Source organism: Empidonax traillii, unplaced genomic scaffold (assembly GCF_003031625.1).
Source record: "Empidonax traillii isolate 1590-97213 ecotype Southwest subspecies unplaced genomic scaffold, ASM303162v1 scaffold1573:size99210, whole genome shotgun sequence".
NCBI lineage: Eukaryota > Metazoa > Chordata > Aves > Passeriformes > Tyrannidae > Empidonax > Empidonax traillii.
Window position 1 is genome coordinate 8,728 of NW_020956766.1, and position 17,318 is coordinate 26,045.

The following is a 17,318-nucleotide window of genomic DNA, read 5'->3' on the forward strand; positions in this document are numbered from 1 at the left end:
GTGGGGACCAAAACAGAGTTAAAGGGCTGTGGAACCACCTTAGAGAGCCTTTGGTTTTCTCCCTGCTGACCTCTGCGACAGGTATCCACTTGTGCAGTTCTACCCACTGCCCTGTGTGTTTGAGGAGCGATTCTTACACTTGAAACACTTCCAGGAGTTCAGAGCCAGGATGAAAGGAATTTTGTAAATGTGAAAAAAACTGAAGCATGTGTGTGAAAGGAAAGAAGGAGGTGAGGAATAATGATTTCAAACAAAAAACTCCAAAAAACTCCAGGATTCCATTTGCTCAAATAGGAAAGATGATGGGCTTCATCTGCTTTTGAAATTAGCAGCATGTGATAGTCTTTTATATGGAATAGTCTATGAAAAGGTTAAATTATGAAAGGGTTAATACAAGGTTTCCTATGCAAGTAGGAGTTCAAATTGTATAATTACAGCAATCCTTTTCTCTGAGGATCTCACACAGGTGTTAATTAAGCCTAATGAGGCCCCTATGGAGCAATTGTTACTATCTGTGTTTTTACAGACAGAGGACCTAGAAGCTGAAAGAAATTGGTTTGAGATCCTGTAATGCTGTTCTGTAGAACTGGTGTCCATGGGAGAATACACAGTGTGACTTCAAGCCATCTGCTGCAGCCACAGCAGAACCTTTTCCATGAAACCATGCTGCATATTCCTACTGCCTTTTTTGTGTGTGTGTGTGTGTGTGAAAGTCTAGGTATGTGTAGATTCATAAGAAGAAACTGTGGACTAAGAAAAGTTACTCTTTCTAGATGGGCCATCTTAGTTATGCCTGTGACTGCTCCTGGGATTTTCCTTTTATTTCTTTTTTCTTATACTATGCCTGTGATTTGTGGGTTCCTGTGATATTATGGTTAGCATTCCATGTTTTGAGAGGCTTATGGGAAGCAGCAATAAGAAAAATATACCTGTGTTGGTGAAGTTTTTATGTGAATCCTTTTCATGTGTTCATGTAAATCTTTTTTATGCAGAACAAACAGCTTGTTTTGTCAGCTTCCTATAGCGAAATCAAACAACTCTTAATTGTTGTTTTTCCTCCTGTAATACTCATGGGCTATTGATAATTCCCCCCCCCCCCCAAAAAAAAAACCCTGTAAAAATACTGGAGGATGGATGAGGATGGGGAAACAGAGATTTTTGAGATATTCCTACACTGCTTTGTTTGCAGAACATTTTTTGAGCCAAGTAATCTAAACCTTTCATCATATTCTGACTATACCCCACGTGGTGTGGTGTGGTTGCCTGCCTTGTATTTAGTAGTTTTAGTCTTTTTCCCTGCTGTTGGAATTTGAGCGGCTCCAAGACTAAGCTTGTCAAAATTGCCAACAGTTAGAATGTGGTGAGTGTATTTACTCTGCCAGTGCCATGATGGGTTGGTATAGGTCTGTTTCTGAGGTGGTGCCTCTGAGTTGTCAGCTCCGTTCTCGCCCTGTTGCCCCACTGTACAAAGTTGATCATTTATAAATGAATGTTGTGTGTTATATCTGCTCACCTTCTGTAACAGAGGCTTGCAGGCCATGAACGGGCAAATACTTCAACAAAACCGAACCAATGCTTAGAATACAAACCTGCTGGGTCCTGGTTTTTTTGGTGATTTTTTTTTTTTTTTTTTTTAAAGTTTTTAGATGAGTCTGAATGAACTCATCTATATATATCTGTGAATGTATATCACTTCCACTATGGAGTCGTTACCCGAGACGGATACCTGAGACCTTTGCTTGGGGACCGTTTGTCTTCCTTGTGTTTCTGTGCCAGTTAAGGGAAGGTCCTCCAATTTTCACGCTGTGGAACAATTCACAGAAGTAAGTCTGTAGGAAAAGGACTGTAAAACATGAGTAGGGAGCAGGAAAAGTCTTTGTTTCAGGGCAGTGCTCTGTAGGGAGGTGGTGACTTGCAGGGCAAAATGTTACACTGCTGCAAAGCTGCGAACATGACGTATGACTTGATAGCAGAGGAAGTGCCTCCTCCGAGGTTATTTCAGTGAGATGTGGCTTTGATCCAGTTCAGCTTGAGAGCCTCTTTATGCAGAGAAGTTTACTTTGTGCAGTACTATGAACCCCACAAACTTTCTGGTTTTTTTTTTCAGAAGTTGGTGCCATTTTGGAAATGTCAGAAAATATAGGATGTCTTGAAATTCAGGATCAACAGGACAAAGTGTGCATGAAACAGTTTCTGGAGGGGTGGAATAAAAAAGGGTTTGCAGATATTGTATTTGATATTTTATTTTTTTGCTTTCCCTGGGAAGTTGCAGGATCCAGCTACAGTTGTCACTGCCCAAAAGTATTTAAATTGTTTTGTGTATATGCTCTGGTGCCAGAAACAGACTTGGGAAAGCAATGTTGAAGATGGTAGTTAGCAAACAGTCAAGGGCTCGGTATTTGTATATGTAAGCCAGATGAACTGCAGGTGTAAGTCAAATAGTTAAAAAGCTTTATTTTGCCTGGTTTTGGAAAAGAAAAGCAGATAGAGAAGCAGATGCTAGCTGAGGTGAATGATGTGGGAAGGGAAGAGGATGAAAGGGGAGAAACTAAGGTGTAAGGATGCCTATGAATTGTTGAGGAGAGGGATTAATTAGGGAGGCCAAGTTCAAAAGGAAGGGCAGGAAATAAGTAACCAGATATTGGCAGTCAGAAGCTATTCTGTGCTTAAATGATTTCCTTTGCTGCTGAATTCAGGTTCCTGGAGTTGGTAGAAATTATTGGCTCTGACTAGATACAAGGAAGACATTTTTTATAGTGAGGGTGTTTGAAACACTGGAACAGGTTGTGCAGAGGGGTGAGAGATGTTCCTTCTCTGGAAACATTCAAGGTCAGCCTGAATGGGGCTCTGAGCAGCATGATGTAGTCAAAGATGTCCCTGCTCATTGCAGTGGGGTGGGTTGCACTAGATGATGTTAAAGGTCCCTTCCAACTTAAACCATTGTATGATTTGATGAAATTTTAAATTTTGTAAATCTTTTTTTTTGACTATGACAGGCAAAGTAGTCTGAGCTTGACTGGGACATCTTGTAAACTGTTCTCCCTTACTAATTGCTTTCTTAGAATGTGACCTTTTCTGTATAAAGCAGAATGGGGTAACTTTTGGATGTAGAACAGTGATGAATTGTAGAAATTGGAAAAGTTGCTGGGCTAAACAAAAGTTTAAGAGTTTTTTAAATAGTTTTTGGTTTTGTTATCTACTGATGCAGAGTGCTTGGGGAAGGGTATCATTTTAATTTCATGGTAAAGTTTTTGAGTCTCGAAGAGCACTTGGGATAAGAAAGAAACAATAAAATTAGATGTACATATTTGAGAACATGTAAGGTACTAAATATGAGAGTGGAGACCTGGGATATGAACAAACATTGAGCAGTATTGTGGAAACTCATGAAGGAGAATTCAGGGAGCAAGAGAGGCAGAAAAAAGATTTGCTTTAACCAGAAGTAAAATTCTGGCATCCAGGTACTCATCCATAATGAATGGATATACAGTTTTGAGCTCTGTTACCACAAAGACTTCCTTTATCTATTCTCTCCCCTATTGTTTCTAGAAATGTGGAGTTTCCTTTTAGAGTTCCCCGCTGCAGTTTTCAGAACAATTGCTTTGGAGTTGCACGTGTGCATGTGTAATCTCTTTGTAGTTCTCTGTGTGTAATATTCATTCTATATGAAATAATATTTTATACCTTTTAGTCAGTGTGCCTTGCCACAGAAGGAAGATAATGTTGTCTAATTGCATTCTGGTTTTGATGGTGTTCATCTGTAGCGGTTGGCTTAAGCAGAAGCGCAAGCTAATTTTTTTTCATATATTATAGTCCTTGGGAAACATTGCAAAATAATATACATTTACAATATTTAATATACACCACACTTCAAAAATCTGTGCTATTTTGTTTCAAACTTCGACTTAAAGCAGCTCTGCACCAATTACTGCTATTTCTTAGCCTAGAATTTGTCCTGCTTTGTTGTGCATTTTTTGCAACATGACTTTTAAAAATGTGAAGATAAACCTTTGTGGGGAACTGTGTATATTATCTATTCTAATTTGTGACTTCTATTAAAAAAAAAAAAGATCTTTCAAAAGGTATACTTCAGGATAGTATTCTCAATAGCTTCAAGTTAGGCAATAATAAAGGATCCTTTTCTTTGTTTGACAGCTGGAACAAAGCACTTTAGGTTCACAATATGTACTTAAATAGAGCCTGGTACAAAAAAGTCCCAACATAATCTGACTATCTCTACTCATAAAACCCTTGATATAAAAGCCCAGATGTAGACCATCAGATTTCTAAATTTCTTTTTAGAGTATTTAGAACTTGCTTTATAAAAATGACAGGTACCTCACAATATCATGCAGTTACTTGTAGAGTATTGCATTGTTTCACTGTTAATTGACTCATCTGTCTTCTAATCAATCCATGGCATTTATTTCGAGGAGCAAAGACAGATGTTGGCTTAGAGATTCTTGGAGCAAGAAAAGAGACCTACTGAACTGGGATGGAATCGTCCACAGTTGACATTAATATACAGCTTATAGTTCACGTATGTGAAGCACACTGGTTAGAGACCTCTACTAAAGCTTTTCCTCAGCCATCTCAAATAAAAGAAGGAGTGGCATTGCAAGCCAAGGAGCTTTGCATTGATTTCTGCCAGCTTTCTTGTCTTGAGGGATCTTTTTCAGAGTAGAATTTAATTCACAATGGTTGTCTGTGCCATTGTTCTGTATAACCTGATTTTTTTAAAGATACAGATTCAGCCTGGAATCAGCAGTACATGTTTTTCTTTATTTCTGTAAAACCTCATATGTAGTGACAGTACTGTCAGCACTACTTACAGAATAATGTTGGTATCAAAGTGCACCAGCAATCAGCTTTTTTCCCCCCTTTAATGTATCTTTTGATGTTACTGTAACTTATTTTTATTATAAAGTTATGTTGTAAATGTAGGCATCCTAGTGGTTTCATTGGAAACTTGAGGTTTATGAAAGACTGTGAAAAACAAACAGTCCATGGGGCACTGTTTATTTTGTATTGTGAATTGGCTAAAGGAGAAATGTCTCCAAAACATGCCTATACGTGAACTCTTGTGGTCTTTGAAGGAATTTACAAATGCAGCAAATCTGAAGAGAATGACTGTATGGGATAGACACTGTATGGAATTGCACTTTTAGTGCAATTACAGTGCTGAATTACAAAGGTTGCTACGTAGGGAAAACTGCCTGCTATTTTAGTAACTGTTATGCATGTTGGGGACTTTAAAAATTGTGGTTACTGAGCATTTAGAAAATTATGGAAGTATCTAGTTTATGCTCTAATGTGAAATACTTATGCAATTCCTAATATTAAAAAAAATTGCTATTAAAATGCTACAAAAACTTAATGTTTTTCAGAAGTGTCAGATTAAGTGCAGTGGACATTAAACTGCTTTGGGTACACTGAAATTATTGTCCCTAATTTTCACCCAGAGTGTAGCCTAATGGATTGTCCTAACCCATTGCCCCTTCAGCTGTCATTTGTTTTGTGGATTGTAAATTTATTGGAGTAATTTTTTTTTTTAACCCCTGTTGTCTGAGCCTAGTAAAATTGGAGCCTCCAGCTGAGGTTCTTCTGTGAGATGATAGTGGAAAATAATAACTACTTCACTTGCAGAATAGTCATGCTACAGGAAACTAATATAAGTTTATCCAAATAGTCCTGATGTCCTTAAACTCAGCCCATAAAGAACAGCTGTGAGGATAGTTCAGCCTACATCATTGCAGCTGAGGAGAAAGTAACATGGGGAAGGAAGGTTTTTCTAACCTTGGCCAAATAATTTAAGAGATTAATTGTCCATTTGAGGACTCTGACGTTTTCTTGATGGGCTCTCACCCTGCATATTTCCCAGAGGTGTGCTGGAAGAACCTTTCTGGCTTTGTGGCTTCTTGCTTATGTTCCTACTGATGTTGAAAGTAACTGTACCTACTCCCTCACAAACCCCGCAGAATTCTACAGCTTGTTCCCATAAATCCATTTAACTGTTGTTACTAGGAGTCAAAAACAAATTATGGATCTGAGTGACAATCTGCCAGTGATGCTGCTGCTGTGTATGTTCTACGAAGTAGGGACACTGGTCAAAACTGATGGTGAAAGTCTACTCCAGGCTTTCCACTAGTGCCTTTCTGTGATGAAATATCATGTACAGCATAGACTTTTCAACATTAAGATGTAAACTGTTGGTGGAAAACTTGATGTTGTGCTTTAGAGGAAGCATCTGTGAAACTTCTGAGAAATTAGCTTTCAATTCAAAGCTAAATGAATGCTGTTAAATTCAATATGAATTAGAGGAGGGAAATGAATATCTGCCAATGTGTCAAGCTTCTTTTTCTAGTAAGTATAATGGCTAAAATGCCTGGTTTTGTATTTTTTGAAGCTTTCAGACTTCCCAACCCTGCTGCAACACTAATGTTCAGTACATGAAATTCTGAAATGTTGTATGTTTTAAGGAGGCAACAATTTCCTGACTTGTAATTGGTATGAACTGATGGGTGGAAAATGCAGAGCTTGCTGGGAGGCGAAGAATGTGCTTGAGCAGTAGTTTTAAGGAATCTTTTAGACACTGTTCTCTGTTGCTTCTCTTAAAGGGATTATTTTGAGTACCAGGATTCCTTCCCTTTCTTCCCCCACCTGATTTATGTATAGTGGTGCCTCACTGCTAGGAAAGGAAAAGGAATTAGAGAGGATAGACACCTGATGTTGACTGCAGGAGGGGAAGCTTGTGACATTGAATGCTACATGAAGTCATTGCTGTATGTTTTGGCTACTCTTGATGCCTTGAGTCTGTCAGGGAATGTAGGAGACCTATTTTCTTGTACTCTTCAGGTTACCAGTCTTTAAATAGCACCAGAATTGGAAGCAAACTTCAGTCTAGCATCTCAGCAGGAATTGGAAGGGTTTGTCACCTGTACTGAAAGTGACAAAACTATGGACAACACACGAACTAGGGAATTATGGAGTCGTAGCACTCTCTGCAGATTTTGTCCCTCCTGCTTTAGGGTGAATTTTGTGTCAGTAGCTTCTGACTCCAAAGGATGTTCAACAGCCAGGAGTTTGGTTTGTTCCACTGTTCCTCAAGGTAGTTTTGATAGTTCAGGAGCACAGGTGGAGTGTGAAATTTCACAAAGTTGCCTTTTTGATTGGGATGGAAAAAGTTAAGTGGTGGGTAAGCAGGATAATTTCATTTGTGTTTTGCTCCAGCCTTTTATGAGCTGAACTGGAATGTTTAGCTGTGGTACCTAGAGGGTTATAGCCTTGCTTGGAAAGCTTTAGCCTCTGCTTACTGGCCTTCACAGGAACTGCTTTTTCCACTGAGTGCTGGAAGTATTCCATGAACCCTGGCCCAAATATCATTTTAGTTCAGATTAAGTGTGTGAGCCTTTGAAGGGAATCTCCAGTTGTCCCATTTATTATGCTTTGCTTTGCATTGTAAAGCAGTCTTGGACTACATGGGTTATTTTTTATTCAGGTGAGACAAAGTCTGAAGATATGTTTTAGAGGTACCCAAAGGGCTAACTGTTTTACTGTCCATCAATACATGGATTACACTAAACTTAGGCTCAAGTAGGACCTTCTGAACTGCAGATGTTGGGGCCTTGATTCTGAATTGTTTTGCTCTGCAGATGTTCTCCTTTTAGTCCATGTAGTCACTAGGGTAGGCATACCATTTTTAATTTTTAAGTTCTCTGTTATGGTATATTTTGGAGACCAAAACCATAGATTGCCTGAAAATAAAGAAGTTTCTGGTGGATAGAAGTCTGCCTGTTGGTGATTTTATTACTTCCTCCTGCTTAAAGCAGTGACGAGATCTAAGAGTGGTGTCTCAAATAAGAAATTTTTTGGCTGACAGACATTAGAGGTTCAGGAACAGGAAGGGGGCCACTTGCACCCTGGTTCTTTGTCTCCTCTCTAAAAGAGGAGACAAGCACACTGTGTGAGCTTGGGCACAGGTTGCTAGAGAGCTCTTTCGATCTGACCCCGAGACTTCTTTAGTTCTTACAAAATAGGTAACTGTCTTTGATGCGTAGTATACAAAAACCCCTCAGTCATCTTGGAAGCTTTAAGTTTTTAAGAAAGTAGAAAATGGTAGGAAGGCTACCTGTCTCTGAAATATCTAGCAGGCAAGAAAAAATATTTTAGTGCAGTGTGTGACTTATGCATGTAAATCCTAAACAAATCCTGTTTTAGAACCTTCAGATTTTGGGGGGAAGTGCAGGGGAAAAAGGGAGAAGGTTGTCTGCTGAATTGTGGGGTAGAATTAAATGACCTTCCCTAGCTGAACTAGCTGAAGAAACACTTTTTTTTTTTAATGTCCAGCAATTTGTAGAATAGCACAACTGATCATCTTCCCACCTATTAGCACAGACATAAATAAACCAAAATATATGCAGCACGTAGCAAATGAGGCTCTGTCCTTACTGAGATTATTTACTCAAATGATTTTTAAATAATAAATAGTTCTGATAAGGTGAACCTTTTTTTCAAGGGAGTAGAATGAATATCAGAGTATGTAAAAAGTAGAGGTAGCCAGATGTTAGCACAAGGTCAATTAAAAATTACAGAAATTGCTTCTTTTGCTCAAAGCTATTACAAAGATGATCTATGGAGAGAATATTGTTCTCAAACTCCTGTCTGTCTGTGAAGAGCATTTGGCATCTTCCAGGCCTGTTCTCTGGACTGGCTTTAAATTGAGTGGGATGTCTGAAGTACACTAGGTCTAAGGATTGTGATGGAGGGTAATGTAAGAGTTAACTCCTACTGTTTGCACTACAAAAGTAGAAGCTTTGTCTAGGAACTCCGCAAGGCAGCAACCTATTAGCAGAATGAAATAAAAGGTTGATAGGCCTAATGAGGCCAAATTAGGCCTCATTTTAAAATACTTGTGTAAAACAATGTATACTGAATACATTTAAGTTCCTTCATTTAAGAACTTAATCAAATGAAGGCGTAGCTTTTTGTTTGTAAACTGTGCATTAAATAACTTATTTTGAAGTGAAGTATGGGACAGAGCATAAAAGTATTAAGCCATTCTTTGTGACAGAGATATCTGAGTGCATGTAGTTTCTTTTGATGTCTAAGTCCATCAGTGAGTTCTGGGATTCTGTGAAGGGCTTTTCTGTGTTGGAATAACATTCTTAAAAGACTAAAATGAAAGTAAAAGAAAGTTGTGTCTGTGAATTAGATGACTTAGGAATAGCAAAGGTCTTCCATGTCTGCTTCTTGGCTGAAAAATCCTAGAAAATATGGTGAAAGGGTTCACATAAAACACATTGACTATTCTGAATTGGAAGTGACCCACTAGGATCATCAAAACCAACTCCTGTCCCTGCACAGGATAGCTGTGATAGCACCATGTGCCAAGCACATTGTCCAAATCCTTCTTGAACACTGGCAGGCTTGGTGCTGTGACCACTTCCCTGGAGAGCCTGTTCCAGTGCCCAGCAACCCTGTGGGTAAAGAACCTTTTGCTAATAGCCAATCTAAACCTCCTCTGACTCAACTTCAGGCCATTTCCTCAGGTCCTGTCACCGGTCACCAGAGAGAAGAGACCTGGTGCCTGACCCTCTACTTCCCCTCGTAAGGAAGCTGTAGACTGCGACAAAGTCTCCTCTCAGTCTCCTTTTATCCAGACTGAACAAACCAAGTGACCTCAGCTACTCCTCATATGGCTTCCCCTCTAGACCCTTCACCATCTTCACTGCCCTCTGTTGGATGGTCTTTGATAGTTTAGTATCTTTCTTATATTGTGGCATCCAAAACTGCACACAATATTCAAGGTGAGGCCACCCCAGTACAGAGCAGAGTGGGACAATCCCCTCCCTCGACCGACTGGCAATGCTGTGCCTGATGCCCCCTAGGACGCAGTTGGCCTTCCTGGCTGCCAGGGCACCGCTGGCTCATATTCAACTTGACATCAGTCAGACCCTTTACCAGAACTGTTCTCCAGCCTCTTGTTCCCCATTCTGTACATACATCTGGGGTTGCCCCATCCTAGGTACAGAATCCTGTACTTGCCCTTGTTAAAAGAAGAGAACACAACTGTTTTTTCTGGCCTCAACCTTAAAACTCTGCCAGAGCTGTACCTGAGCTAAAAATCAACACTGGTGGTGATTTCCTGTCTAACCTTGGCAGTTCGATTTAGCCCTTTACTATATCTAACATTTTTCCTCATGTCCTCTGCTGCATCTCAGATTTGTACTGAGGACTCAAGTTCTAAGGGAAGGTGAAAATAATTGTATTAGTGCTTTCTTTGTAGCTTGCTTGTTTATGATAGTACTAGAAGTTATTCCCCTCAGTCTTCATCTCTGCTAGATTGAGAAACTGTGCTTATTGCCCTCTTTTTCACATCCTCTTTACTAGACTTCTGATAATTTCCATTACTTCTGCTTGATCCAGATTTCTCTTGAGCTGCAAGACTGAAAGCTGGACTAAGATGAGCTTTATTTGCATGGTTCCCAGCTCTGCAACTGGCACTGAGGTTCTTGGATCTCTCTGTGCTCTGAAGATATCAGCAAGGTCGAATGGCAGGAGTTTCCTTTCCATGAGAGGATCCTAACAGCTGAATGCTTCAGCATTCAGCTCAGTGGTGCTCGAGTCTCTTGAGACATAACCCTTCAGCAAGGCTGAAAGAGTAAAAGAATCAATTAGTGCAGAGAGATAAGTAAATATGACCAGCCATATTACTTATAAAATGCCAGTGGAACAAATTATTTAGAAGCGTCTGTTACTAGAAACTAATTGAATACTGTGTAGATTGGAATATATAAAGCAGAATGCAGCCAAGAATTAATGAAAGAGAGAATGAATTGGCATGTGGATCCCCTCATCTGTTGTCCTTCCAAAAATAGCCTGTTTCTAGGGCCAGGATGGGTAGGAGTAGAACGATGAAACAACTGGACATGCAAATAACCGTATGAGCATAATTATGTTGAAGAATAATGACAGCATTGTTGAGTGGCTGTAGAGGGTTGCCACAACTCCCAGCAAGCCTACTGGTGAATTGTGTGAGTAAAAGAAGGTGTTTCCATGTGTTTTGGCATTCAGTGATCATTGGTCACAATCCAGTCCTTTCAACCCTTACTCTTCAGTTTGTAACAGTGATACTTTTGATGGCTGAGTTTGAAATGTCAAGTGGCAAGATTATGCATGCAAATGCTGATATGTTTTTAGGGTCAAAATATGAGATTGGAGTCTCATCTTGGCCCAAATTTCAGTTTTCCTTGTGGTGACAGGGATAGGATGAATCTGTTCAGCTGCGGTCCCCAAGAAATGCACCACAGATGTGGTTCACCTCCACTGCTGGAAAGGTGTTTCTCATTTGTAGCAATAATATGCTTATGGGTACTTGGAGTGGGGTGCTCATTTCAGAAAGAGCTTTCTGCCAACGTTTTGCACTACAGTGATAACAACGAAGTGAGTTTACCCTGGAACAGTCTGCTGACTTGGAAGATGTAGTCTCATTAGTAAGTTCTGTGTCTTTATTCCACCCTGTTGGCACAGAAGCAGCATGGAGGTCAATACAAATGATAGATTATTGTAAAAATGCATAATTTCACTAAACCAGTAAATGTAAACGACTCCTCTTCTTAAATCCCCTTCAAAGATAAAGAAAGAAAATAAGCAATAAAAAGCATGCACAGGTGGATGTTATTCTGATAGTAATGTATTGAAAATGTTAGAAGGATTGCTAATCACACAAAATTGTAAGCAGTGAGATCACAAGGAAAGTACTGAACTATAAAGGTTTTCCATTTGTGGATTAGCTCAAAACTCTCTGATTTGACTAATGTATCACCAAAGGTGTTCTATCTTGGACTAGGCAGTCTTGTTATCCATCATGTGTGTGATTTTGCTAGCACGCTGGCACAATGGAAGATAGATGTACTGGAAGTAATAATTAGCAATTGGAAAGATGTTCTTTGTTTTCTACACAAGGATAGAAAACAAATAAGAAGTAACATGCAGAGAAGTGGTTACTCTAAGAAATGTGTAGAGTTATGGTAGAATCAAAGCAATCTCTTAGGGACTGCTATTATTTTTATTTAAAGTTGAAAGTAAATATTTTTGTTGGATGATAAACTAAGCATAATTCAGGAGAGCCTGGAATGTGATGATTGTTTAATTGCTATAGTTACATGTGCATTTCCCGCTGAAACACGCTGCTGCAATATCAGATATGGTTTTTCAGTTCTTGACCTAATAACGATACAAGTTTTTAAAAGGCCAGAATTTAAATGGGTAACTGCTATCTGAGTTTTAAGACAAACTGAAGCAGTGAAGACTAGCAGTGTTACTAGAATTGAATTTTCAGCGGTTACTCCAGGAAAAGAGGATGGATGATAACTTTGAACCAATTATTTGGAGCCCTGTCAAATTAAAACTCTGTGAAAGTGCTGGGAAGCCTGCAGTTTTGTCCTTGTCATAGAATAAAGTAGCTTAGCATCTCGGTTATTTGATGTTTTCCATTGTAGTCTTGTTAATCCATCCTTGAGCAAAACAGACTGATACTTTTTATCAAAAGGGGAAGAAGAAGAACCATCTGTGAGGTGGATTTTTTTTTTTTTTTGAAAGACATTTTTTCCCCCTTTGGTTAAAACAGGATCGTTTTGCCACTGTTTAATTTTCTTTTTTTTTTATTTTTTTTTATTTTTTTTCTAGCTGATAAATTTAGACGGAAGCTGGAAGAACTGGAGAAAGAGAAAAAATCTTTAAAATTTCAACTTCCTTCAAGGCATCCTTCAGTTAGCAGTTTTTTGGATAGATTCATTACCCAAGTTCAGGCAGCGTTGCGCTGGGCTGCTGATCATCGGTAAGTTTGTTGATTTATTATCATGTAAAATGATGCTTCTGTTTTTTCTCAAAATGCAGAATACACTTTATGAATAATTTTAATAAAGAGTTTTAATTACCTTCGAACATATCAGTATGGAGCTTGTTTATGAAAATCCCACCCTGACACCCTTTGTTTTTCTTTCTGCAATTCTTTCAGAATTGCCATGAAAAACATTGATCATGAGGAACTGGCAAATTAAATGGAACGTTTCTCACTGATGTTGAGTGGGAATGGGATTGAATCCTTGACATGGCAGTTTGAGCATACAACAGCAACACAGCTTGAGCAGCGGTTCCCTGTGGAGTTAATTCTGATGCTCCCTTTCAGGCAGTGAAAGGATATTTAAATATAAAGTAAAACCAGATTTTTTTTTTATATTAATAGATCTTTGGGAGCTTCCTTTTGTATGCTACTTGTTAGGTGGCAGTATTGTGCTCAGAAGTGTACAAAGTCACAAAAATAGATTCTCAGCCTTGTCTTGAAGGGATAACAGCTTCAAAGATAGGGGGAATGCGAGATGTGTTGGATGACCCAAGGGGGGTAGTTAGCTTAGGAAAAAAAAAATTGTCTCTATTTCTCGTTCTGTCTTCATCTGTACTCCTAGTTATCTGCACTCCTTGTTGTTATAAGTAAGAGGATGCTTTATAGGTATTGAAAGCTCTTCTCAAATGCAATAGCACAAACGAAAGAAGAAAAACCTTTTGTTTTCTGGCAGCTGGTACATATAAAGGCTGCAGTGTGCTAGTCAATACGTTTGGGTGTAATTTTTGATAGACATGAAAATTAGATAAAATCAGTACAGATAATAGGGTTTTTTTGGGTAAAATTTGAGAATTTGAAGTTATTTTTAGCCTCTATTTATAGCATCTGCTAATGTGGGAGGTTTAAAACAAACTGCACTCCTTCAGAGCTGTTTCCTTCTACCTTCTGAGGCTCCAAGAGGCTGTTTTACCGTTGCTTTAAGGTTAAGATACACAATTCTGTATTTTGTCACTAAGATGTGTTCACTCTGCATTAATTTGTAATAATGATTTTGGCTCTAGAGGTGGTGATGTCTTGGGTGTCATAGAAACTGAGTCACTAAAGCATCCTTCAGATACAAAGTCTACTTATTTTTGTCCCTATATAATATATATACAATGTTTTTTATATATAAAATAGATGTTATATATATTTATGAAAGTGTTCTTGTTCTTTGTATGATTAGATCTGTAACTCCTCTCTTTGTACAGATCTGAGCAGTGCTGTTCTTCAGGGTCAGATGAATATCCTCTTTTCTGTCTTGTGCACACTCCTTTCTTTGAGCTTGAGTTTGACTAGTGTTGCTCATTTGATTCTTGTGACCTTTTATACTGCTTTGTCTGTGGTCTGACTCTCTTCTTGATACAGCAAGCATACACTTTGTCTTCTGTAAAGAGGTTTAAGAATTTTCCAAAATTATTTTTAGGTAGTACAGTGGAAAACATGACTGCTTCTTCAAGGAAAATTTGTAGGCTCCAGTTTTTATTTTAATTTTGAATTGGAACAAAACCAGTACATCCAAGACTTCTTGTTTGGTTTTGTTGTTGTTGTTTTTTAACCTGGAAAATTAAAAAGATGATCAGACTAGCCCCAGAAGACTAGGTCATTGCAGTTTCACCGTAGTTAAGCCAGTCTGATCTTTTTGCAATGTTCTAAAATGAAAAGTATGTATGGCAGGTTATTTGTTTAATATACGAAGCTGAAATTCATGCCCTGGTTTTGTTTTACTTAATTAAATTGTGAGTTTTTAGGTGAATGCATCTGATGTTGACACAGGATATTGGGGGCAGAGTAGAAACCAGACTTGGTTATGTTTAGCTTAGGAAACTGCACTGTGTTCGTGCAGTCACCCAGGTTTGATGAGATCAGAGAGATCTTGTTTCTGTTCCATCAGCACCAAGTGGGCAAATATACATGGGATTTCCAAGAAAGTTCTGAGAATTTTTCCTACACTTAGATTGGCCACTTGGAAATTCATTATGTATCTCTGTAGAAAAGATGCAGCTCCAGCTGAAGGAAGGTGGCTTCAGAGCTGCTGGGACGTGTGGTTGGTTGGGTCCACAGGAACCTATAATAATTGTAAGGCACAGTGATGGCCTTAACACCTCCTAATAGAGATGTCTCTTTGATCTGTGCTGTTGTTACAGAAATACAGTTCCTGTCATTGTGTCTATTTTACCTAATGATATTTTTTTTTAGTGCCAAGGTTTTACTTTGGTTTTTTTTCAGTACCTTCTTCAGCCCATAAGAGAGGGAGTAAAGCATGCCTGTCTTTTGATGGTCCTGGAGAATAGATGAGAACCTCTTGTTCTACAGGCTTGTTAAACAACTGTGAATGGAGATCATAATTGTGTGATGAATCATGCTTAAACCAGACTTGTGATGCATGTTTTATATGTGGCATGGATGTATTTGCTTTGCAAGATTGCAGTGGGAAATCATACTTCAAAAACATTCTTTGTTTGAGACTGTTTTGTAAACAAGATACCGACATGCACCTGTACCCTTTACGTGGAAATGCATGTACTTGTCTCTAGAGATGGATACAGAAGTGCAATTGGCCTTGCAAGTGCATGTGCCCTCAAGCAGCAACATGCAAGGCAAAATAGATTTGCGTTATTTGCAGGTGCATTTTGAGAGGCTCATTATAGAATTGATACTTAACATAATTCACTGATTTCCTTGTGGTCCAGTCACGGAAAGATTTACAACTGGGGGTTGTACAGACCACTGTGAGGAAACCTGCTGATGGCAATTTTGAAAGAACTCGCTGTGCAAGAGAGTGAGAAGTAAAATTAGGCATCGTGGAGCGAACACTCCAGATGATCTCTAATGTAGTCTCTAAAAGCTGACAGAAGCTGCAAAAATGGCTTTGGCAAGTTTCAAAACTTCTGTCTAAGAGAGATATTTCTCTGTATTGATAGAAACTAGATGCCTTAGTTTTGTCTCTTTCAAGACAGTGATGTATAAATTTTTGAAATATGAAAAAGCTGGGGAAAGCCTGAAGCTACACAAGTTTTCCATTTTCTTTCCTCAGCATGTTGTAAAAACAGGGTAAATGTTTGAGATAACAAAGGAAGATATGCCAAGGAAAAAAAATCTCTCATTCCCTAACTGTATCTGTTTAAGATGCATACATTCTGGTGATGGAGTGTTATGCCTCTAAAGGTAACATGTAGCATTCTGATCTGTTTAATCTTTGAGACATTGATACTTGTCGATAACACTAATTTTTAGCTTTTGTCATGTTTTTTTCAAAGGGTTAGACATGAAGAAAATGATCTTTGTCATGGAAAAGAACTTTTGAGATCAACTTTCCAGGAGAGGATGCAGGTTTCAGCTACAAAACGAAGCCAGCTTTTTCAAGAAAAGAAACGGTTACAGGTAAATGGACTGCAGAGTTCTTGTGTAAGAACCAGTGCTGTGTGGGGAAAAGCTTGTAAGCTGTCACACAGAATTAAATAAATTTATTGTAGTAGCAACTTCGCTTCTGTGTTGCAATTAGAGCCTTGGCTGTAGTCCAGTTGATAATCTAAGTGATGATTGGAGATGGCAGCCACAGGAGTTGTGTTAATCTCATTACAGAGAAGCAGAGCTAGAAGACTTGGTGGCTTGTGTGCATGCTTAAACTTTCCTCATTATCTTTTTAAGTGTTCTCTTTATGTTATAATTTGCCATTTTAATATTAAACTGATCTTCAGAAGTTTGGTGGTTTTTTTTAAGATAAAAAGTTTTCATCCGCTTCTGATTAGGATTTACTATAAATACATGATTTACCAGCTTTTTATTCCTGAAAGATGATTGATGCTTTTCATAAGGATGAAGGAATCATCATGAAACATTCAGCATTTCCTAACAATAGCTTTATAGTGACACGTGATGTCACAATGTGGTAGCTTGGCAAATGAAATGTTTTTAAGATGGCTTCTGTACAATTTTTAATCTGCAAACCTTTTAAGCAAAATTTAGGTCTTGTTTTCCTCTGTCCTTCAAAATTATGAGTTTACTGTCTAGTTATGTGTCTTTTAGACCTTGGTGATCGTAGTTGGCAATATGGAACCTTAGAAAGCTAGTAGACCTAATTTTCCTTTTTTTCTGTGCTCTTATCTTACAGTCTTTGTATTTTTTTTTGATACTTTCATTGCTTTGGTGGATCCAATAGTATAATAATCTGTGTGTTTGTATACACACAAATATATATATGTATGTATATTAAACCTGGAAAGAGAGAAAAGCACCTTAGGTGATCATCACAAAGTCTTACTTAGCTGACAAAATATCTTTTCTATCCTAGTCATCACCTTTGTATTGTTTAGATTTACTTCATTAACATATAAGAGTAGTTCAACAATATCACTGTGCAAAAAAACTGTTTTTAATCTAGACATTGAGCAGCCACCTCAAGATATTCAACTGAAAACTGCTTTACTTGAAA

The 17,318-nt window shown here is 38.3% G+C and overlaps 1 protein-coding gene across 1 annotated transcript in view; it reads left to right on the plus strand.

Moving 5' to 3' along the window:
* Window positions 1–211: 211 nt before the first annotated feature.
* Window positions 212–17,318, plus strand: part of LOC114070476 (disrupted in schizophrenia 1 protein-like) — a gene marked incomplete at its 5' end in the record, with an annotated part of 51,210 nt that continues 34,103 nt past the window's right edge. The window contains 3 exons of the mRNA XM_027907914.1: window positions 212–230; window positions 12,688–12,838; window positions 16,144–16,267. Coding sequence (XP_027763715.1) covers window positions 212–230; window positions 12,688–12,838; window positions 16,144–16,267 — 294 coding nt within the window. The remainder of the gene's footprint in view (window positions 231–12,687; window positions 12,839–16,143; window positions 16,268–17,318) is intronic.